Here is a 21,150-nt window from a genome sequence, read left to right on the forward strand (position 1 = left end):
GAAGTTCAAGCAGACCAAATTAGAAAATATATAGTTCCGTTGTCACAAAAGATTAAGAGTAAGAAGTGTAGGATTGCAATGATTAATAACAAACTGTATACGATCGAGCAGCATCTAAGTATAAATTAAGTATCGTATTCGTATGGATACATAAGTATATATATGTGTTGGTGTGTATAAGTTTATGTCTGAGGGAAGAGAGGCACAAGAATCGTGTTGACCGTTTCGTGTGGAGTTCTTTGGAAGCTAACCAACCTTCATGTCCGTCGTGCTCCTTTTCTTCACAACATTATTCCCTTTTCTTTTCCTTACTAATTTGTCAAATTTATTTATATATAATTTTATACATCATTCTTTAATTAACGGAACTATAAACGTTATCTAAATTTCCATTGAAAAGATTCTCATTGATTAAATAACCCTACACATTCTCTTAACAATTTATATTGTTTTTAATCTAGCCTAAATATTATAAGTCTAGTTTCATGAGAATTAAAATGGAAGCACGGTTTGGTATGACCAAAATTCTTAGTTTCTTACTACAGTATTATATTTATTTCCTGAAAAGGCCAATACGGTCAAACGTCGAATAACCAAAAGCCCTATAAAAAAAGCTGAGGAAGTAAAGTGAGGATAATTCGGCTTATGTATCCGTTTTCATTGCTTTGGCTGGTTTGTATTTTGCTAGTAACATAAACTCGAATTTAGACATTAGGACAGATAGAGCCAGAAGGCGATGATGAGAAAAATCAGGTATTCTCACAAGGCAACGTTCCAAAACAGCAAGAACTACCACAACAGCAATTTAACTTGTTGTCCCTGTTCTTCCCGGCAGTGAGACGGACATCTCCATAGCTGAAACTCAACTCCTCGGCTGCAAGTATGTCCCTTGCTGCAAAGAAACAGAGCCGAGGAAGCAAAGCTCCTGAGCTTCTCAACAGAACTGTGGAGAGATTTCCGCCGTCACAAGAATGGTTTATGAATCTAGCAACGTTCCCGATTCTCGTGGCGTCGATGTTTATTCTTAAACAGGCTTTTCCTGAAGGGAGGTGCTCACGTATGACCAGAAGAGCTGAAGAGAAGGATTGTGTTGATCTGAGTTTGTCGTAGAGATTTTGACGTCTACGTGCTTCCTCCGTTGTCAATAGCTCCCCTGTAAAAAGAGAAACCGAAATCAAGATTTGCCTTTTATCTTTGATCTCGAAGTAAAACTCCTATGCTATCGATGTTAATGTCTAATAACCAATGCTAATATTCATCTAATCATGTTCCCTTGAACTTAATTTTCATCTTCCAAAATAATTCAGCTATTGCAATACATATGATCACTACACTATTCTGGAATCAATATGGTTCTAGCATTTTGGGATTTGTGAAGTAACATTACTACTAATTCGCAAGATAAAACATATCCAAAAAGTGATAAACTTTCGCAATAAAACGATCACTGCCAATTGAGAAAGGCTTGTTGGGGAAATGTTACCAGCGTATTCGCAGATGAATTGGCCTTTCTTGATGAGCTGATCAGCGTACAAGCTCCAACCTTTCTTCTCATCTCTAACGATCTTCAGCCGAACCGAAATCCCCTTTTGGGTCACCCGGTTCGGACAATCCAACCCGCACCCACAACCCGACCCACATTCGTTAGCTATCTCCTCCACGCCCGCGAGTGATAAGCACGCGCAGGATCCTTCCTCGCATCTCTGGCACTCGCATCCATACCTTTTCTCTCCTGACTCGTCCACTAGACTCACCCCAAACCGTCCGCGTTCACTCGCTGAGTCAAGAACTGACTTAACTCTAATCGCAGGGCTAACGACGGTGGATCCCCACGACTGGCGCGGCGGAGGAGAGGAAGCGGGAATCTGAAACGGTGTGTAGATGAAATACGCGTAACGTTTGGAATCGACGGCGTTGCAAAACGGGACAGGGAGGTTTTCGAGGGACCGTGTAGCGTCGAGGGATCGCCCGGAAGTGAGTGATTTTGAAATCATGGATAAGGTTTTGCAAGTTAGAGAGATGGCGGCGAGCTCTTGAGGGTTTAGCCATGGAAGAATCAAACTCGCACATCGGAGGAATGGATCGGTGGCCGGAATAATGAATTGGGTTTCCCCGAGACGAGGCTTCTTCGACTGTGATCCCTCCATCTTTCTAACCCCCAAATTGTTTGTGTTGACCTGATTCCAGTCAAATACAAAACCACGACCCAACAATAGTTTATCACTCCGGTTCGGTTTATCTGGTATGATAAGTGGATTAAGTCAATGACTTTTTATTAGTTTTGTTATTACCGTCGGTGCCTAAGTAAGTAATCTCTACTAATCTTTATTCCGACCGTTCGTGTCAGTGAGCTAACTAAAAGCCGTGTTGAAAAGTCTTTCTCTCTCTCTCTATCTCTCATTCTTTCTTCTTTTCTTTTTTTTTTTCCGACAAAACACATTCATTAATTAAACTAATTGTGAAGTTACATAATCCTTAATCTCTATCTCTCTCTCATTCAATTTCCCAGGGAAAAAAAAAACCATAACAAAAAAGGGAGAAAACTAGTAAGAGAATCCGTCGGAGAATAATTCGTAGAAGAAGGGGAAGACGACGGATAATCGGAAATGCCGTCGCAACCGACGACGACTTCTCTCTCCGTCACGCAAACGATAAACGGATCGCACAGCTTCACAATCAAGGGATACTCGCTGGCCAAAGGAATCGGGATCGGAAAACACATCGCCAGTGACACTTTCACCGTCGGTGGATACCAGTGGGCAATCTATTTCTATCCCGACGGCAAGAACCCGGAGGATAATTCGGCTTACGTCTCCGTTTTCATTGCTCTGGCCAGCGATGGCACCGATGTCAGGGCTCTCTTTGAGCTTTCGTTGCTTGATCAGAGCGGGAAAGGGAAGCATAAGGTCCATAGCCACTTCGATCGTTCTCTTGAGAGTGGTCCATATACCCTCAAGTATCGCGGGAGCATGTGGTTTGTCTTTGTCTCCCATTGTCTTTAGCTCTTGCTAGGGTTTGATGAACATTTCAATTGAATTCTGCTCTCTCTCTTTTTTTTTTTTTTTTTTTTTTTCTGGCAAGATATGATTCTACTATTCTAGCTTACTGTCAGTTGTTTAACGCTTATCTGTTGAACGTGTTATGGTTTCATGAAAACTGGAATCTTGGGATAGAAAAAGGGTGTTGATTGTTCAAGACAAGTAGCTATGAGTTTACAATGTATTTGATATTTTGTGTGACAAGTAGCTATGAGTTTACAATATGGAATTGAAAGATGGGTGGTGAGAGAGCATTCAGAAGTGAGAAGACAAACGGAAGTTCTTTTCTTTGTGTTATAGTTTGTTTTAGAGGCTGTTTAGCTTTTTTTTTTGTTTGGGCTTGCTTGAAACTGTGACCTACAGAAAGAGAGCACTTGAAGCAAATATCTATATATTCTTTATGAATCTGTTCATGGGTAGGTTTTATGCCGTTTGTATGGGTTAAGCAACCTAGTAGTCCTTTGCACTCACTCAATATGAAGTGATGATACCATTGTGAGTTATTCCAATCATTGTCTGCTGGATCCTTCTTGAAGGTCTTTGGCATTGGATTTGACTCTGCATTAGATAGACCCTTAAATTGTTCTCTGCTTGTTAGCGTCCATTCCCTCATAGTTCTCTGTACTTGCCTGTTTCCTCAGCAGATTCTTATTCAGTTTTGTTTGTTTGCAGGGGATACAAACGATTTTTCAGAAGAACTTTGCTGGAAACATCTGATTACCTCAAGGATGATTGTTTGAAAATTAATTGCACCGTGGGCGTTGTGGTCTCAGAAATAGATTGCCCACGGTTACATTCTATTCATGTCCCTGAATCTGATATTGGATCTCATTTTGGGATGCTTCTGGAGAATGAGGACGGTTCAGATATTACTTTTAATGTCTCTGGTGAAAAGTTCCGTGCCCACAGGTTGGTATTGGCTGCTCGATCTCCTGTCTTTGAAAGCGAGTTTCTTGATGTCTCCGAAGAAGAAGAAGATCGTGATATCGAAGTTACTGACATGGAACCTAAGGTTTTCAAGGTAAACTTTCTCTCAACGTTTTTGACATAGAGTATGTGTTGGCTTTGCTCTAATTCTTGATGCACTTTTCGGTGAAGGCTTTGCTCCATTACATATACAAGGATGCTCTCATCGAAGATGCAGAGTCATCATCATCTTCCGGTTCATCTGTTGGTCCGTCAGCATCGGACACATTAGCTGCAAAGCTGTTAGGAGCCGCTGATAAATACAAGTTGCCTAGACTCAGTTTAATGTGCGAGTCAGTGCTGTGCAAGGATATATCAGTAGATTCCGTCGCAAACATTTTAGCCCTTGCTGACCGCTACAATGCTTCAGCCTTGAAATCAGTTTGTCTGAAATTCGCAGCGGAAAATCTCATCGGTAAATAAATGTCTCTCATATCTGAAGTTGCTTCCGCACCAAAACTCCAAATATATTTTGCAATAACCCTTTGCTTTGCTTGTTTGCTATTATGATGCAACAGCTGTTATGAGGTCAGATGGGTTTGACTATCTAAGGGAACACTGCCCATCACTTCAGTCTGAGCTTCTGAAAACAGTTGCGGGATGCGAAGAGGAGTTAAGCGGAGGAGGAGGGAAGACGAGAAGCGTGTGGGCACAATTCTCAGACGGTGGAGCTGACACAAATGAGAGAAGCGGAAGGCAACTACAGAATTGGGGAGATATCAATGGAGGAGGAGGAGAGAGAAGTCAGAGTGTTTGGGTTCAACTCGTGAACGCTAATGCAAGCGGTAGAAGCAATAATGACAACAACAATAACAGTGATGACCCCATGGCAGAAGATTGAGCTAATAAATAGCCAAAGGAGAAGAATCCTAGTAAGCCGAGGTAGGATCAGACATTGGTGTTTGACATCTTGTAACTTGGTGTTTCCACGGTCGGATGCTGTGGCTGGACAGAGCTGCAGAGACAAGGATCATAGGAGATGGTAAAATGTTGTTTGTAATAATTGGAGTCGCTATAATCAACTGAACACTCGTCGTTGATGTAAGAACGTTTTAATCCTATTCAACATGAACACACTTTACTTCCTGAATACATATAATATTACGGCTGCTTTTAATTTATGTAGGGAGCTTTGACTAATAAAACAAGTTTGCTTAGGTTTTTGTCATTTCAAAATGTGAGTAACTTTTACTATTCATAATAATTGGAGTCACTCACACTACATATAGACCACTCATCATCAATATAAACTCACATGTAAGAATCTTTTTTATTTTGCAGAGATTAAAAACCAAAAAAAAAAATCTGATAAATGCTTGGCAACAGTCTTTATGCCCTTTTGATTGTAAACAGTAATTTGTAAGAAATATAATAAGCCCTAACAAAAAAAAACAAACACAAAACCTGATCAGCTTTAAAGCAACCACTTGCCACCAAAAGTTGGGAAAAACCAACGAGCATCCTTGAAAAGCTTTGGAGATGAAGCGGCAAGGTGTGGAAACCTTTGGACAACCTTGTTGGTTTGAATATTGTAGACACAAATACTACTATTTTCAGAGCATATGCTAATCCCATTGTATCTATGAAACTGATCATTACTAAAATATATGCAATTTTTTCCAAGTCCATCTTCAGCTGCAACCGTTGTTCCTAGATCCAAAAACAATGCCTCGTTCTCTAAAGAAGAGGTTTTGATCCACTTTGATGTTTGTGGGTCCATCTTGTAGACATCGAAGTAGCATATCTCTGGGAGCTTCACTCTGCCTGCGATGATCAAAACCTCTCCGGACAAAGTTAAAGCAAGATCGTTGAAATGCTGTTTGTCACGAATTTGAAAACCCTGATATGGGAAACTCGCACATTCCTTTGGAGCATCATCACCACCACCAGAGAAATCATAAACAGTGATGTTTCGACTTAGACTAAGCACGTAAAGCTTGCTTTCTTTAAACACCATATGGACGCAGCCTTGATTCTTTAAAGGCTGAAACACTTTCCAGCTCTTGTTATGATCTCCTTTCTTGTGATATGCAAAAAAGCAGTCAAGGTTCCACACAACAAAGTAATCTCTGCTTCTTTCATCTACCCACAAAACCGCATTGCCTATTCTAATTTTTCTGATCTGACCACAAGAAAAATTACCAGAAGATTCATAATACAAGTTCACCAAGAAATCGGTCTCAGAAACCCTCTCAAGCCTCATCTGACATCCGTCAATTGATTCCAGAGAAGGAAGACGTATCCTGTCTCGAGTAAACAGATTCAAAAGATAAAAATTGGTTCTATGGTCTAACATCAGGAACCAGCTACCAGAGTTAGCCAAACAACGGCTGTTGTGAAAACCAAGCCCGAGATCTCTTACTATGTAGGTTTTGTTTTCATGAGGATCAAACAGCTTGCATGAAACATTGTTGATGTTGTCGTCCAAATGATCATGACTAGTTGAAAAGAGGATAAGCCATGGAGTTGGGCTCTGTCTGGTGCATGATTCTGCATTGGAATACCAATCTGAAGAAATGGACCTGGCTGTATGAAACTCTGCAAAGCTCAAGCGTTCCAAGACCGATCGAATCAGGTCAGGGACAAGCATCTGCTGCTGCTGCTGCTGCTCTGATGATGATGATAGTGGTTTATAATTTCTCACTATAGCCCTAACTTTTATCTCTTTGGCGATGACATCGATGGTCGACTGTGAAACATCATCATCATCATCATCAATAGTGGCTTCAGCTTCAAACGACATACATGCCGATTTCTTGTCTTGGTTTCCGGAAGCTTCCACCCACGATTTCCACCGGTCCAGTGATATTTCCAGCCTCTCTATCTCGCGTCCACACCCTGAAACTGCCTTCCCTTTGATTATTATCTGCAAAACAAAACAAAATTCATAAAACAAAAAGAAGTGAATATATATAAGCTTCGTTCTTCTGCCAGAAATTAAAGTTGTCATTTTTAAGGGAATTTTGCGAGAAAGTTCGAACCTTTCCGGGCTTCACCATATTTATGTCCTCCAGGGACCATATTGGGTTCTGTGTCAACCATCAAAAAACAGAAGAAAAATAATGTTCAGTTCCCTCTTTTTTTTTTTGTTCGAAACAATTCAAATTCAGTTATCTGTTCTAATTAGAATCAAACCCTAACCAGCTCGGGGACAAGCTTCAGCCGCTTTGAATCGCTTGTCTTTTCGTCGGAAACGATCATCTCCTTCGTTGGTGGACTTGTGATCATAGTCAACTGCGTTAGGGCTTTTATTTAACCAAACCAAAGAAAAAGTAAACTTGGAGAAAAATAGAAAAAAAATTACGAATTAGAGAGGATAAATTTTCCTAAAAAAAGGGGGAATGCAATCACATGAGAATATTGGTAAATTATCTTTGAGAGATATATACTCTCTCATCGATATCGAATCACCGTTATGTAATTATGTAATTATTTTTAAATTTAAAATAAGCTCACACGAAATACAATATAGAATTTGACATTTGCAAGATGCAAAATGAAACACCAGTTTGCTTCAAATCAATTAAAACTGAAGTTTGCTTCCAAATCTGTGGGAAAATTGAGCTTTTTACTCAATTCAGATTAATAAAGCAAACCATTTTAGATAAAAACTTCAACAATATAAAAGAAAATTTCAGAAGTCGACAAAAAATAATAGCCGAACTCATAACTCATAGTATAATTTATCTCGTTTAGTTATTCCCAATTTCTGGCATATGATTTATAAAACCGTTCCGGTCCAACCGGTAAAATCAACAACTCTGGTTATTTATCCTCGTACGTCCCTATAAATAAGAACCGAAGAAACAAAACCCTAGCTAATCGATGATGATAATGATCGAGTCCAAGGAAAAGACATGCAGCGATGCAAAGCAGCCGATACTTGTCCATGACGTGATTAGATCGATCTTGGAACGTTTGAGCTTTGTTGATTTTCATCGAGCCAGATGCGTCTCTTCTGCATGGTATTCCGCTTCGAAATCATGCATGGGAGTAACAAACCCTAAAACTCCATGGATCATCCTTTTTCCGGACGGTAATTCATGTAAGCTGTACGATCCTCTTGACCATAAGTCTTACACGATAAAAGATGATCATCTCGGGTTTGATTTCGCTACGAGTCGTTGTTTGGCTAGTTCAGGAAGCTGGTTCCTGATGTTGGTCCATAGATCCGATTTTTATCTTGTGAATCTGTTTACTCGTGAGAGGCTTCCTCTTCCGTCTATGGAATCATTCGAGGACGTTAGAGTAGGCAGTGCCGTTTTGTGGGTTGATGAAACAAGTAGAGATTACTTAGTCGTGTGGAGTTCTGCTAGCTCGTTTGCATATTACAAGAAAGGAGATAATAATCAAGAAACCTGGAAATTGCTCAATCCTTTTAAGAATCATGAAGTTGGCTGCGTCGATATGGTGTTTAAACAAGGTAAGCTTTACGTGCTTGGTACCACTCGAAACGTCACTGTTGTTGATTTCTCCGGCAGTGATTCTCCAATGGAATGTGCAAGTTTGCCACCTACGCGTAATTTCCTTCATAGACCGCATCTCAACAATATTGCTGTGACTTTGTCTGGAGAAATTTTGATCATTGCAAGCGTGGAACTATCTCCCGGGAGACGCATCTTCAACGTCTTCAAGTTGGATCCGAAATCATCAGCATATGGATATCTACCAACTCTATAGGGGACCAAGTATTGCTTTTGGATCTAGGGATAACGGTTGCAGCCAAAGATGGAGTTATGAGAAATTGCATATATTTTAGTCTATGCAAAGATGATAACCGTTTATGCGTCTACCATATCAATACCGGCAAGGTTATCCAAGTGTTTGATCATCTAACTGCTTCCTCGCCAATACATTTTAAGGATGCTCGTTGGTTTTTCCCCACTTTTGGTGGAAGATGGTTGCATTAAATCTACAATAGCAAGTTTCATATTTTGGCATTTTCTATTTAGATTGTGGAAACAGAGTTTTGCTAGTTTTTTTGAACCAAAAAGTTTAAATTTCTATAAAATCTTTTTGCTTGTAAAACTCATCATGTTTTAATAATTCACATAAATTGACAAGAAGTCAAGAATAATTGTGAATGTGCTATTTTTATCAAAACAGAAATTGTGTTCTTGATATTAAATCTCCACAGAAATCTTTCAATAAAGAGAAACAAATCTTGCTTTTATGTTGTCATTTAAAATGGTGATATCATGTATCTATATGCTATTATCCAATCCTTAGCTAGACCATTTACCTTAGCTAAAAATGGCCATACAATGTGATCTTCAATTTAAAAAAATTATTGTGAGTTTTAGAGTAAAAAAAAGGAAGAGAGAAAGTAAAAAACCTGTAAATGTTAATAATTTGAGGTTAGACAAATTTCGTAGGATAATTCACAACTCAGGAGTTGTTTGAAAGGATAATTCGTGTATCGAAAAACAAACAAATCACAAACGTCATCTGACCAACCGTTCGAGAATCTTACCAACGAGGATCTTGATTCACCATCTCACAAAAGTTACATTCGTGCAAGCCTCTCCAAGTATCTCCGGCTCCGATACACCATCTGGATTCAGTTATCTGTTTAAGAGCAAAAAGATTTGACTTTTGTTGGATTTTCTGGCAGAGAAACCAAATGTGTTGGCTCTGAAGCTATTGGAAAATCAAATCCGTCTGTGGAGTCTTTCTTTATTTTCGTCTGTGGGTTGGTTGATATGAACGAGAACGGTGGTTCATGGGGTTTGAACAGTCTTGTGAGAAGGAAACAAGTTGATTCTGTTCAGCTGAAAACTGACGATGGTCATCATCATCATCAGCTCGCCAAGAAATTAACCGCCGTTGACCTTGTCGCTATTGGTATGAGAAAAATCCGAACTTTTCCCAATTTTTGTTAATAGAATCGATCAATTTCTTCCTTTTACCCCATTTCTTTGTTCCTATCGATGTTGATGATTGTGTTCCTTTCACTGTTAATTTGTCAGGAGTTGGAACAACAATTGGAGCAGGAGTGTATATTCTAGTGGGAACAGTAGCTAGAGAACACACAGGACCTGCTCTTGCTGTTTCCTTCTTCATTGCTGGAGTAGCAGCTGCTCTCTCGGCGTGTTGTTATGCTGAGCTTGCTTCTCGCTGTCCATCTGCTGGGAGTGCTTATCATTATGCATACATATGTCTTGGAGAAGGGTAATAGATGGATTTTTTTATGTCTTAAAACTACTGAAACATTCATTGCCTGTTGTTGTTAATTAGTCTTAAAGCTGATACTCTCGATGTTCTTAATTCATCATAGGGTTGCTTGGTTGGTTGGTTGGGCACTGGTGTTGGATTATACAATTGGTGGATCGGCCATTGCCCGTGGCATAACTCCAAATCTGGTATGTATATTCCTTTTGAGTTATATGTAATTCCTTGGTTCTTGTGGATTTTATTCTGACCGGTATTTTTGTTATAGGCATCTTTCTTTGGAGGCTTGGACAATCTTCCTGTTTTCTTAGCCCGACAAACCATACCTGGACTTGGTATTGTGGTTGATCCATGTGCAGCACTGTTGATTATGATTGTCACAATACTACTATGCTTTGGGATAAAGGAGGTACCTCATTTGAAACCTTTGAAATGAATCTCACTTCAGGATGATTAGATCCTTTAACAGCATCAGTGCGGGTTTATTTTTTTTGTCTTCACAGAGCTCATTAGTACAAGCAATTGTAACATCAGTGAATGTTTGCACCTTGGTTTTCATCATAGTAGTTGGTGGATATTTAGCTTTCAAGACTGGATGGGTTGGATATGATCTTCCGAGTGGGTAATTAATCATATTCTTCTTCTTCCATTGAGCTTAGTTTTGTGTCGAAAAATTATTAGCTTACTTCTTGTCTTTACAGGTATTTTCCTTTTGGATTAAATGGGATACTCGCCGGATCTGCTGTAGTATTCTTCTCGTACATCGGATTTGATACCGTAACTAGCACGGCTGAAGAGGTACACAGTTTTTTGAATAGTAGGCTCGTTCTTTTCGAAATATTATCCTTGTTTGGTCTCAGGATTGTGAACTCTTTCTTTAATAATTCCGCCAATTTTCTCTGTTAAGCTCTAAAACTTTTGGTATTGCCACAACAGGTTAAAAATCCTCAAAGGGATCTTCCATTGGGCATCGGGATTGCATTGCTGATATGCTGCATCCTGTATATGCTTTTATCTGTGGTTATTGTTGGATTAGTTCCATACTATTCTTTGAATCCTGATACTCCTATCTCCTCTGCATTTGGAGACAGTGGCATGCAATGGGCAGCGTAAGCATGATACATCTCTTGAGACGCAAATTTCTCTCGATTCCATGAGCTTCCTTTACTTTTTTCTTGATGCGTTTTCTCTTTACTCTTTCTATATATTTCAGTTACATCTTAACCACTGGGGCAATAACTGCTCTGTGCGCGAGTTTGTTGGGTTCGCTTCTGGCTCAGGTACTAACCATATCTTACTCCTTCGAAAACCCCAAGCTCAGTAGATTCTGTAAATGAGATTTCCTAGCTAGTAAAACTAGCTCAGTGCTAGGTATATGCACTCATGTCATTTTTGACAGTGCTTTGTGATTTCTTTTATTAGCCTCGAATCTTCATGGCAATGGCTAGGGACGGATTGTTGCCAGCTTTCTTTTCAGAAATTAGTCCACGAACCCAAGTACCAGTGAAAAGCACAATTGCAATTGGTGTGCTGGCTGCTGCGCTCGCATTTTTCATGGATGTTTCACAGTTGTCTGAGATGGTAAGCTCATCTTTGCCTACATTACATGTCTCAGTGTCCTATTGGAATGATTTCACGTACAATAATTAGTGGCAAACAGAAAATTGAGGTTCATTTTGATTAGTATAGATTGTGGAAATTGGTGTTACATAATGAGTTGAGAGAGGTGGAAAGTCACTTCCCTACGATAACAATTCCTTCTCTGAGTAGCTCACATCGGTGATTTATGTAACAGGTTAGTGTAGGCACTCTGATGGCATTCACTGCCGTAGCAGCCTGTGTGTTAGTTCTTAGATATGTACCACCAGATGGAGTTCCCTTATCATCTTCCTCTCAAGCTTGGACTGATACCGATGAAAGTAGAGCTGAAGCTGAAAATTCTCTTGTGGATGCTATAGAATCTTCTGATTCCCCTCTACTTGGCGATGAAACAGCTCGAGGTACTAAAATGTGTTTATTCACGTAGTTACCCTTTGTATATGTTACTAAGATGACTCTGCACTAACATGTGCTCAATCGTTAGTGCCTTTCATCTGCATTTAAGGAATTTAAATTTCGAACGCTAATTTTTGATTGAACAGATGAAAAGTATTTTGGAAAGAGAAGAAAAGTTGCTGCATGGAGTATAGCTCTTGTGTGCATAGGTGTACTAGGCCTTGCTTCAGCAGCTTCTGCTGAGCGTCTTCCAATGTCAGTTCATCATCTGGTATCTTAGTAGTATCCTACTATCCCTGCATATATTTCGAGACGTCTAATTATGTTTACACAAAGAGTTCAATTTGGTTGATTAGCTTTGAATGACATTACGGCTACTTGTATGTCAAAGAGATTAAGCTTGCTCAAGTAGAAATCCCTGTCCTGCCTGTTTGTGAAACAGTTTTCAACTACGGTGTTGAAAGACCTATATGTTTCTATCTTTGTAAAGGTTATATCCTCTAATGTGTTATCTTCTTGACCTTTGACAGTTTTCCTCGGTTCTCTATATGTGGTGTCAGTGCTGCCATCTTGCTTGGTAGCTTGATTACTCTTGGATGCATCGATGAGGATGATGAAAGGCACAACTTTGGACACAAAGGAGGTACGTCCTGAGGCTTATTTATGCCTTTTTTTTTCTATTCATACAAAAAAAATGAGAAATCAATTGAATATAAGCCATCATTGAGCTTTGGATACTGGTATACATTTGATGAGTTGGGTAACTAGTTAGGACACATTTAGGGAGTTTTTCCGAGTCATATTTTTCCTTTTATAATTGAACCGTGTTTGCTTACTGACATTCTAGATTTGATTCTATCTCTCAGGGTTTCTCTGCCCATTTGTCCCATATCTTCCTGTTCTCTGCATTTTGATCAACACCTACTTGATCATCAACATTGGGTAAGTGAGTCTCATGGACCATCTTGAATGTGTATGACTCAAGATATTGGGATGTTTCTAAACCATTGTCGGTCTTTGTAATGGCAGAGCTGGGACATGGATCAGGGTCTTGGTATGGCTGCTTATTGGAAGCATGATCTATCTCTTCTATGGCCGGTCTCACAGCTTACTGAACAATGCGGGTTACGTTCCAACAACAGATCATCTTGCCTGATATTGCAGTGCTCACGTTATTTCTCATTTTGAGAAAAATTTGGAAATTCTTTCTTTGCAAGATTTATACAGACATATTTGTCTTTATTTTTTTAATTTAATTTTTAGTAGGTTCAATATTATTAGTTATTGTATCTTCAAATGAAAATAAAAATAAAGAAAATTACACAGATTTTTTAAAAAGTACTTAAAACAAAATTAAACATTACAATATTAATAAACAGTTTTTTCAGTTTATTCCTATTGTTGTTATTTTTTTTGTAAGTTCATTACGTTTGATATTTGTATTTCGTTTCTTTTGCTTTTATTTTATTTTAATCATTTTTATGAATCTTTATCCCAAAATCATAACCAAAATTAAAATTTTAAATATCACATAACAACATAAAAAACTAGAAAATTTTATGTGTTAGAGCTATTTGTTTTGTTTGTACTTATTTATTTGTTTTGTTAAATAATAATATTAACATTTATAGATACTTTTTTGTTTTTTATGTCCATTATTGTAGACACTTAACACATTTTATGAATTAGAACATTTTATTTTTATTGATGTGTTTTTAATATCATGCAATTGTGCAATCTTATAAATTTTCATCATTAGAAGTATCTAGATTAGATAGAGAATCTTTTTTGCTACTTGATGTCCATTATTGTAAAATAAAATAAAATTTTCTAGTTTTTTATGTTGTTCTGTGATATTTAAAATTTTAATTTTGGTTATGATTTTGGGATAAAGATTCATAAAAATGATTAAAATAAAATAAAATCCTTTTTGCTATGAAATGAAACATTTTATTTTTATAGATGTGTTTTTCAATATCTTGCAAAATTATGCAATCCAACCAATTCTCATCATTAGAAGTCTTTAGATTAGATAGAAAATCCTGTTTTGTTATTTGAAGTCCATTATTGTAGACACTTATACATTATGAAATTGAATATTTGCAAAATTTGTGCAATCCAACAAATTTTCACTATTAGAATTCTTTTAAATAGATAAAAAAAACTAACATCAATTCGACGGAAAATTAAGCTAAGAAAAATACGAACGGAAAATACCTATATATTCAGTTTACTTTTGAGTTTCAATGGTAATAAATTATTCTATCTGATTATTTTCAGGTTTTGTCTTCCATCTCTATGCCGATGAGCAAAAGGTTCTCATCCGGAAGGAATCCCGCGTGGAGGATCCAAAGAAGCAAACCGACAAGGAGTGTGCGGCACACAACTTAGTACAATTCTATTACGATAGCGGACAAGTGCATGAAGCTTTTGATGCATTGCAGAAAATATCAAATACGCTTCTTATTATGGTTGTGGCATTGGATGGCAGAAAGTTTCAGGAGCTGTGTTCTCTATCCATTCCTATGGAAAGAGAAGGACTGATTGTAATATTTCACATATGAGTTATAATAATTTATCTAACTTTTTGAATTGATGTAAATATAGGTTACTGCTCAAAATTTGGAAAATCAACGTGTAACCTATCCATATCGTTGGTTAATTGGAGAGTATCTGGCCGGGTATATAACTATTTACGCTTAATATTGAATAAAGTTACTTTCTTTGTAAATAAATTAAGCTCATTTTTGCTAAGTATATGGTTTTATGTGGTTATTTCTCCTCCACACCAGAATTGCCAACGACACTGTTCAAAAATGTTATTCTCCTCCACACCAGAATTGCCAACATATACATATGCACAGCTTCAAGAAGCTGCAAGATAAATAACTACGAAACATTAAGAAAACAATTTCAAGAAAAGACATCTGCGAATTGTCTTGTCTCACAAATTTGCCGTCTGAGCTTTCTGCAAAACAAAAACAAGAATCAAGATTTCACAAGTCGCTCCTGTGTTTCTGTTGGAAGAAACTCTCCTCCATTCGTAATGAGTCTTCACAAGAGACAGATATGAACACTGATCCTGTTTGCCTTCACTAGCTGATTGTAGCTTCACCGTTGACTAAACTGCTTCTCTCTTCTTCGTTGCTACTGCTATTGCTTTTTGTTGGCTTGTCACCACCAGATGCTCTCCTGACATCTTTCTTCTTCAGTACAAGTTCATCACCTGATGCAACTTTTGATGCTGCACGGTCCTTCAATGAAGCATTAACATATTTCCTTGGTGAACCCTTGTCTTTGGGAGAATCACCCGTCGGGTGTGGTTTCTGACTGTCTTTGTCTGTCTCTGATTCCGGAAGTAAAGCTCGTACACTAAGCCGAAGCTGACCTTTTTCATTCACCTGCATTATCCATGTTTCTTTGTTCAACAACACATCTAATTATCATTTCCAATTAGTTATGATGTGTCTAGAAGTTATAGAGACGCAAGATCTCGCTGACCTCTATTAGTTTGACGTCAATGCGATCTCCAACTTTATAGGCCTGAAACGACAAGAATAATGTGGATGAGTGTATGTGAAAGTGTGAATAAAATATGAATAAAAGAAATGGGTAATGCTCACATCCTCAGGTTTTGCAAGCCATTCAGCACTCAGCTCACTGATATGGCAAAGTCCCTCACGTCCAGGCGCAATCTCTACAAAGGCACCATAGGGAGCCATTGATTTGATTTCACAATTCCTAGTAAGAAGCAAGGTCAGATTCCAAATCCATGCAATGTAAAGACAAAGATTGTATAGAAAAACATACCTGTAGATATCACCAACAGCTGGAACCATTGTCAATCCACCGATAATGGCTTTCGCTCTCTCAAGACTCGCCATATCGTTTGCCATAATTTTGACCTTGACAAAGAGACATGTTAGAAGGTTATGATTATGTACAAAAACATTAAGACCAATGAAAAGCAAAGTTCTGTAAATCTCACAATTCCATCATCTTGCATATCAATGGCTTCAACTCCGGATTCTTCAATGATGCTCTTTACTTTCTTCCCACCAGAACCAATAAGAGAGTATACTTTGCTTGGATGGACCTGCAGCACATGAAACGCCAACAATCTTTAGTTCAAGGCATAAGGCGTTAGACTGAGTACTTCTGGGAAAATGAGTTGAAGGCAAACCTTCATAATATGTATCAACGGAGCATATTTTGAGAGACTCAACGTAGGAGGTGGTGAGCACTTTGCCATTTCAGCTGCACAGAGAGAACAAAAAATTAGTAAATTACATCTCAAAACGCATACATTTTTTTCAAGGATAATCAGTTTCAATATCTGGAAACTATAACTCCCGAACTCTAGCTGTCTTCTGAGATGAATGATTCATGAATACCCCGTAATTTCTTACCAAGAATATGGCGACGCCCAGCTTTTGCCTGTATCAGAGCCTTTTCCATTATCTGTAAAGTGATTCCTCCTACCTAGTTCACGGTTACAGAAAAGAAGGAAAAAAAACACAAGATGTTACCAACAGAATTATCTATGGCCATTTAAAACCATTTGGGCAGTGTTAGATTAAGACAAGGATAATAACCTTAATGTCCATCTGAAATGCGGTAACACCATCTTCATTGCCAGCAACCTATAGACAAACAAATCAGAACGTCAGCATTCACGTCAATGCAAAGACCTTTAAGAGCATCTTTATATTATTCTGACCTTAAAGTCCATATCACCGGATGCATCTTCAGCTCCAGTGATGTCAGAAAGGATAAGGGGCGATCCATCACCACCAAATTCTTCGGTATCCCAAACCATTCCCATTGCTATCCCAGCAACAGAGCATTTGACTGGAACTCCAGCATCTTGCAAAGCCAAGCAGCCGCCACAAACAGACGCCATGCTGTTACAATTTCAGATCAAATTAAGTAGCCAAAACACAAATCTACCACTCAGACAAACTTGGCACGCGCAGATCCTACAGATAGTGGGAAAAAAAACTAACCTTGAAGAACCATTGCTTTCAATAACTGTACTTTCAACACGTATTGTGTAGGGAAAATTATCGTCACTAGGTAATATGGTCTCCAATGCTCGCTCCGCTAGCGTCCCATGACCTATTTCTCTTCTACTGGGTGCTCCGATTCGTCCAACCTCACCAACAGACGATGGAGGAAAAGTGTACTGAAACATCACAAGGAGTAGCTTAGAAAATCTCACTAAGCTCAACAAGAAAATGAATGATCAGACTAAGCACTGAAATTTCTTAGAAATATTTCGGTTAGATGCTATACATTGTGTCAAAAAAATCTTCGAAGTAATCGCTATAAACTAAAAACAGAGTGAAGAAGGAAAAATATTGAAGAGACCTGAAGATAGAACCTCTTGTACTCATCAGATCCCTCAAGGTTGTCAATTCTCTGCGCCATTTGTTTATCACCAAGAGTAACAACTGCCAGTGCCTACACGAATCATAAAATAATGTTCCTTATCCAAAGTCTGAGAATAACCACCTTCTTTAACTGATAAGACAAAGGATCGAAATATGAAACATCCACGCAGGAATTCCTCTAAAACACCATCTCTCTGTTACCTGTGTTTCACCACGTGTGAAAAGAGAACTGCCATGTGCCCTTGGAAGCAGTCCACATCTTGAGTTAATTGGACGAATCCCGTCCAGAGTTCGACCATCACTTCTTTTACCACCCTATGGATGGGAAACAAAAAAAGAAAGAAGTATAATGGAATCAATAGAACTTTCCGAAAAGGTAACTTTGTTTACTGCAGAGTACAGTAGTAGTTCATAAAATACTTCAGGGAGTAAGAAAAACGCCTATTATATATGTAACTGGTAAATATACCAATAAATAAGATGCTATACCTCAACAATTCGCCTCCGGAGGAGCTTTGACGATACTTCTTTGAAGGCCAGCTTCACATCTACTTCAGAAAATAGCTAGACAGGGGCAATCACTAGTTTGTTAGCATAAAGAATAAAATGAAGAAGAAAAAATGTCAGTTTTAAGCTACCATGTAGAAAAAGGTTAAGAGACTCACTAAAGGGATAGGCTTCCGAGGGATGGGCCTTATGTGAACGTCACCTTGGTCCACCTCACCTTCAGGAACAACTTCCTCATCTTCGTCTTCATCCTCTAACAAATCCGGTTGTGCTTCTGTGGTTCCAAATGCTACCTCATCAATGACATATCCCTTCTCAGTCAGTATTGTCAAGACCTTTTCTTCCAGGGACGATATTGCTTTCCTTCTTGGTATTTTGCTCTTAATCTGTAGCGCTTTGTTCAATTCCTCACCAGCAATTTCCTGTGTACAGAAAACAATCGATTTGGCATTTGATTTACGAGCTAACATCACTGCAAAAAAAAAAAAGGAGAAACAAGGAGTATATAACATACTTTCACATGCTTGTATAACTCAGGAGGTGGTAATCTGATAGCGTCAAGCATTTTGGCCTTTCCGTATTTCTTTGCTAAAGCTTCAATAGCAATGCATGTAGCCTGTACAGCATCCTGGTAAGAAATAGAAAAGCCTCACATTTAGTACCTAATCCAGACTTTAGAAAATTGAAACAATTGCAATTAAAATACCTGTCCAACTTTAACAGCTTGGAGCAGCATTTCCTCTGGAAGGAAATTACTGTAGCCCTGAAATACCGGATATATTTGCAAAAAGCAAGGGCTAAGAAGTCAGGGTAAAAAAGACGAAGAGGAAAATTTGCAAATCTTGGAAACTGCGAGGTAAAGATTAAACTTAACCTCTATCGTTAAAATAGCAGTATCTGTTCCAGCTAGAAACAAATCTAGCTCTGATTCTTCCATCTCCTTCACGGTTGGATTGACGATAAATGCGCCCCCAATAAGACCGACGCGAACTCCTGCAATCGCTTTTGAGTTTGGTACTTCCGAAAGAGCTCTGTGGTATACATTCATTACAAAGCCATCTCAATGTCGTCAACACAAAAAAAAAAAAAAAACTTCACACATGTAAACACGGAAACGGGATAACCCTACATACACAGCTATTCCAGCAGATGTAACAGCTAAAGCATCAGGTGCGTGCAACCCATCGTAGCTCAAAACCTGAAACCACAGACAAGCAACAGTTCGGTTAAGATGGAGACCCAATCCAAGGAGATGAGTACATGCATATCTTCATATATGTTTAAGTAGTTATAAAAGTGCAAGTCATTTTCTTGAAAAACACAAAACATGATAAACCATCATACAGAGACAAAAGAAAGCAAATCCACAGAGAAGGAACATACCCAGGATAATATCTGAGTTTCGTGGTAGAAACCTTTGGGCATAGTGGGGCGTAGAGGTCTATCGATCAACCTACAAATCAGAACCTGCATGCATAGGAACATGTTAAAAGTGTTGAATAGGTAGGAAAAACCAAATATGGTGAAGCATTAGTAAATACCTCGTGATCTTTGGTTCTCCCTTCTCGCTTAAAAAATCCACCACTGTACCATAAGAACAAATTCCATATAAATCATCATTGAGGCTATGATCTGGTTTTCTTGTAGTAAAATACTCCAAGATTTCAAAGATTGAAAAACGCTTACCTAGTTCGGCCTACGGCTGAGAATCGCTCCTGATAGTGAACATAAAGGGGAAGAAAATCTGATGGCTCACTAGGGACATCAGATAAACAAACGGATGTGTAGACAATCTACAGTGACAAGTAGACACACTCAAAATTAGATGTGAAGAACCCACCACAGCTTCCGAAAGCAATAGAAGCTAAACAGAAGATTATAAAATTGGAAGAACTCGGAAAAGAGTTTTTAAGGATTTGTCATTTGAATGAAGCAGGCTTACAGTTTCTCCATCTGTCACCGTAACTGCAGAACTAGCCTGTCTCCCCATAAGACCAGTCTCAACTAAAATCTATACAGTACCAAAACAAAAAAAAAAAAATTTAAAAAAGACAGAAACAAAGAAAAAATTAAGGTTTCGGTAAGAAGAAACTAATAAAGCTCAACACACAAACATCAAAAGCAGCGAGCTTTGCTTCTCTACTATAGAGTTAAGGGTCTCAAATACTACCAATTGTATCAATCAGCTCCGAATCAAACTTCAACAGATGGGCACAGAGACTTACCTCTCTATTTCCGAAAGGAATTTTGACAGAAATGTGGTTAGGAAAAGCCAGAGTGCCATCGCCGACGGAGTCAGCGTCGTCGGAAATATCTGGCCGAACAAGAGCTCTGACACTAAATCTACTAGCGCCATTTCTTGCGGAGAGAAGAGAGAGCGAGCACAGTTTTCCTCCGCCGGAGAGGAAACGAGGGAAATTCCGGGAACGGCAAAGCCTGCTCCGGCGAATAGGCCAGAAGTGTGGAGTACTGTGAAGCGCGTTACTGGGACTCGTTAGCATCTTCTTCTTCTTCTTCTTTGATACACACCCGAAACACGGAACGAGAGAAAGAGAGAGACTTTATCCGTTCTTTGCCAGACGCGGGAGCGTCTCTGTGACTGTGTTTACTTTTCAGGCGTAGCGACTAGCGAGAGTATTGTGCCGGGATTTTAAACCAAACCGGTTCTTGTACCAAATTGATTTTCTTTTTCCAGAACCGAAAAAGACGGCGTCTTAGCATAAAATTTGTGGGCCACCTCTTGGCCTAGCCTTCTCTGAATATCAAACCGAGAGGATAAACCGGTCCGGTCGGAGCCAATTTTATCTGAAGGCATAGAACAATTAAAATAAAATAAAAACACTTTCACCGGCGATCTCTTCCTACGATGGATTCTGCTTTGGATATATTTGCGTCTCCGGCTAATTTTCTGCGGTGGGTTTCGGTATCATTTCCAAATGTGCTCCGTCTCTCGCTCTCTCTCCTTGTTCTGTCATATTTTAAATTCCTGGAAATTTTAGTTTCTCTTCTCTGGCTACAATTGATGGTATATACTTCAAGATTTAATTAAGTTAGTGTTGGATATTTCCGCCTGTGATTTA

The 21,150-nt window shown here is 38.7% G+C and overlaps 5 protein-coding genes and 1 pseudogene across 6 annotated transcripts; 3 read left to right on the top strand and 3 right to left on the bottom strand.

The window, feature by feature from the left end:
* Nucleotides 1-635: 635 nt before the first annotated feature.
* Nucleotides 636-2,231, bottom strand: LOC18024903 (histone-lysine N-methyltransferase SUVR3). The gene is made up of 2 exons (XM_006408207.2): nucleotides 1,484-2,231; nucleotides 636-1,153 (listed from the first exon to the last, which is right to left on the bottom strand). The coding sequence occupies exons 1-2, from the start codon at nucleotides 2,145-2,147 to the stop codon at nucleotides 750-752; spliced, it is 1,068 nt and encodes a 355-aa protein (XP_006408270.1). The 5' UTR covers nucleotides 2,148-2,231; the 3' UTR covers nucleotides 636-749.
* A 274-nt stretch (nucleotides 2,232-2,505) lies between these two features.
* On the top strand, nucleotides 2,506-5,125 carry LOC18024904 (BTB/POZ and MATH domain-containing protein 4). Its single transcript, XM_006408208.2, has 4 exons — nucleotides 2,506-2,974; nucleotides 3,711-4,059; nucleotides 4,137-4,419; nucleotides 4,523-5,125. Exons 1-4 carry the CDS (start codon nucleotides 2,607-2,609, stop codon nucleotides 4,843-4,845), a joined length of 1,323 nt encoding a protein of 440 aa, XP_006408271.1. The 5' UTR covers nucleotides 2,506-2,606; the 3' UTR covers nucleotides 4,846-5,125.
* An 89-nt stretch (nucleotides 5,126-5,214) lies between these two features.
* LOC18024905 lies at nucleotides 5,215-7,232 on the bottom strand (annotated as a pseudogene).
* A 606-nt stretch (nucleotides 7,233-7,838) lies between these two features.
* On the top strand, nucleotides 7,839-8,914 carry LOC112088963 (F-box protein KIB4-like). The gene is given in 2 exon segments (XM_024159532.1): nucleotides 7,839-8,660; nucleotides 8,663-8,914. Coding segments are annotated over 2 exon segments (1,074 nt in total).
* Nucleotides 8,915-9,416: 502 nt separating this feature from the next.
* On the top strand, nucleotides 9,417-13,503 carry LOC18024906 (cationic amino acid transporter 4, vacuolar). 2 transcript variants are annotated; one of them, XR_002900792.1, is made up of 14 exons: nucleotides 9,417-9,848; nucleotides 9,974-10,175; nucleotides 10,282-10,366; nucleotides 10,444-10,584; nucleotides 10,679-10,797; nucleotides 10,877-10,973; nucleotides 11,112-11,284; nucleotides 11,389-11,455; nucleotides 11,598-11,756; nucleotides 11,971-12,175; nucleotides 12,317-12,441; nucleotides 12,701-12,813; nucleotides 13,037-13,112; nucleotides 13,200-13,489. XR_002900792.1 is itself a non-coding variant. In XM_006408210.2 (14 exons), exons 1-14 carry the CDS (start codon nucleotides 9,707-9,709, stop codon nucleotides 13,324-13,326), a joined length of 1,815 nt encoding a protein of 604 aa, XP_006408273.1. In that variant the 5' UTR covers nucleotides 9,417-9,706; the 3' UTR covers nucleotides 13,327-13,503. The 2 variants fall into 2 exon arrangements, 1 of the variants encoding a protein (XP_006408273.1); XM_006408210.2 differs by having other exon boundaries at nucleotides 12,317-12,425; nucleotides 13,200-13,503.
* Nucleotides 13,504-14,977: 1,474 nt separating this feature from the next.
* LOC18024907 (polyribonucleotide nucleotidyltransferase 1, chloroplastic) lies at nucleotides 14,978-20,688 on the bottom strand. Its single transcript, XM_006408211.2, has 23 exons — nucleotides 20,296-20,688; nucleotides 20,013-20,081; nucleotides 19,757-19,863; nucleotides 19,612-19,654; nucleotides 19,454-19,537; nucleotides 19,204-19,268; nucleotides 18,945-19,101; nucleotides 18,777-18,833; nucleotides 18,585-18,698; nucleotides 18,229-18,492; nucleotides 18,053-18,127; nucleotides 17,765-17,878; nucleotides 17,541-17,633; nucleotides 17,177-17,355; nucleotides 16,891-17,074; nucleotides 16,766-16,813; nucleotides 16,580-16,652; nucleotides 16,354-16,427; nucleotides 16,159-16,266; nucleotides 15,981-16,075; nucleotides 15,794-15,911; nucleotides 15,672-15,713; nucleotides 14,978-15,571 (listed from the first exon to the last, which is right to left on the bottom strand). Exons 1-23 carry the CDS (start codon nucleotides 20,569-20,571, stop codon nucleotides 15,266-15,268), a joined length of 2,745 nt encoding a protein of 914 aa, XP_006408274.1. The 5' UTR covers nucleotides 20,572-20,688; the 3' UTR covers nucleotides 14,978-15,265.
* Between the last annotated feature and the right edge of the window lie 462 nt (nucleotides 20,689-21,150).

Source organism: Eutrema salsugineum, unplaced genomic scaffold (genome assembly GCF_000478725.1).
Source record: "Eutrema salsugineum unplaced genomic scaffold, Eutsalg1_0 scaffold_13, whole genome shotgun sequence".
In the NCBI taxonomy this organism is placed as follows: Eukaryota; Viridiplantae; Streptophyta; class Magnoliopsida; order Brassicales; family Brassicaceae; genus Eutrema; species Eutrema salsugineum.

Excerpts from the sequence above, each read along its gene's own strand:
- LOC18024903 (XM_006408207.2), bottom strand. The coding sequence starts at position 2,147 with ATGGAGGGATCACAGTCGAAGAAGCCTCGTCTCGGGGAAACCCAATTC. Across the intron at positions 1,154-1,483 it reads ATTCATCTGCGAATACGCTG|GGGAGCTATTGACAACGGAG; the intron begins GTAACATTTCCC and ends CTCTTTTTACAG.
- LOC18024907 (XM_006408211.2), bottom strand. The coding sequence starts at position 20,571 with ATGCTAACGAGTCCCAGTAACGCGCTTCACAGTACTCCACACTTCTGG. Across the intron at positions 18,834-18,944 it reads CTGCTATTTTAACGATAGAG|GGCTACAGTAATTTCCTTCC; the intron begins GTTAAGTTTAAT and ends CCGGTATTTCAG. Across the intron at positions 16,076-16,158 it reads ATATGCAAGATGATGGAATT|GTCAAAATTATGGCAAACGA; the intron begins GTGAGATTTACA and ends CTCTTTGTCAAG.
- LOC18024904 (XM_006408208.2), top strand. The coding sequence starts at position 2,607 with ATGCCGTCGCAACCGACGACGACTTCTCTCTCCGTCACGCAAACGATA. Across the intron at positions 4,060-4,136 it reads TGGAACCTAAGGTTTTCAAG|GCTTTGCTCCATTACATATA; the intron begins GTAAACTTTCTC and ends TTTTCGGTGAAG. Across the intron at positions 4,420-4,522 it reads CGCAGCGGAAAATCTCATCG|CTGTTATGAGGTCAGATGGG; the intron begins GTAAATAAATGT and ends ATGATGCAACAG.
- LOC18024906 (XM_006408210.2), top strand. The coding sequence starts at position 9,707 with ATGAACGAGAACGGTGGTTCATGGGGTTTGAACAGTCTTGTGAGAAGG. Across the intron at positions 10,176-10,281 it reads TACATATGTCTTGGAGAAGG|GGTTGCTTGGTTGGTTGGTT; the intron begins GTAATAGATGGA and ends AATTCATCATAG. Across the intron at positions 12,814-13,036 it reads CAACTTTGGACACAAAGGAG|GGTTTCTCTGCCCATTTGTC; the intron begins GTACGTCCTGAG and ends TCTATCTCTCAG.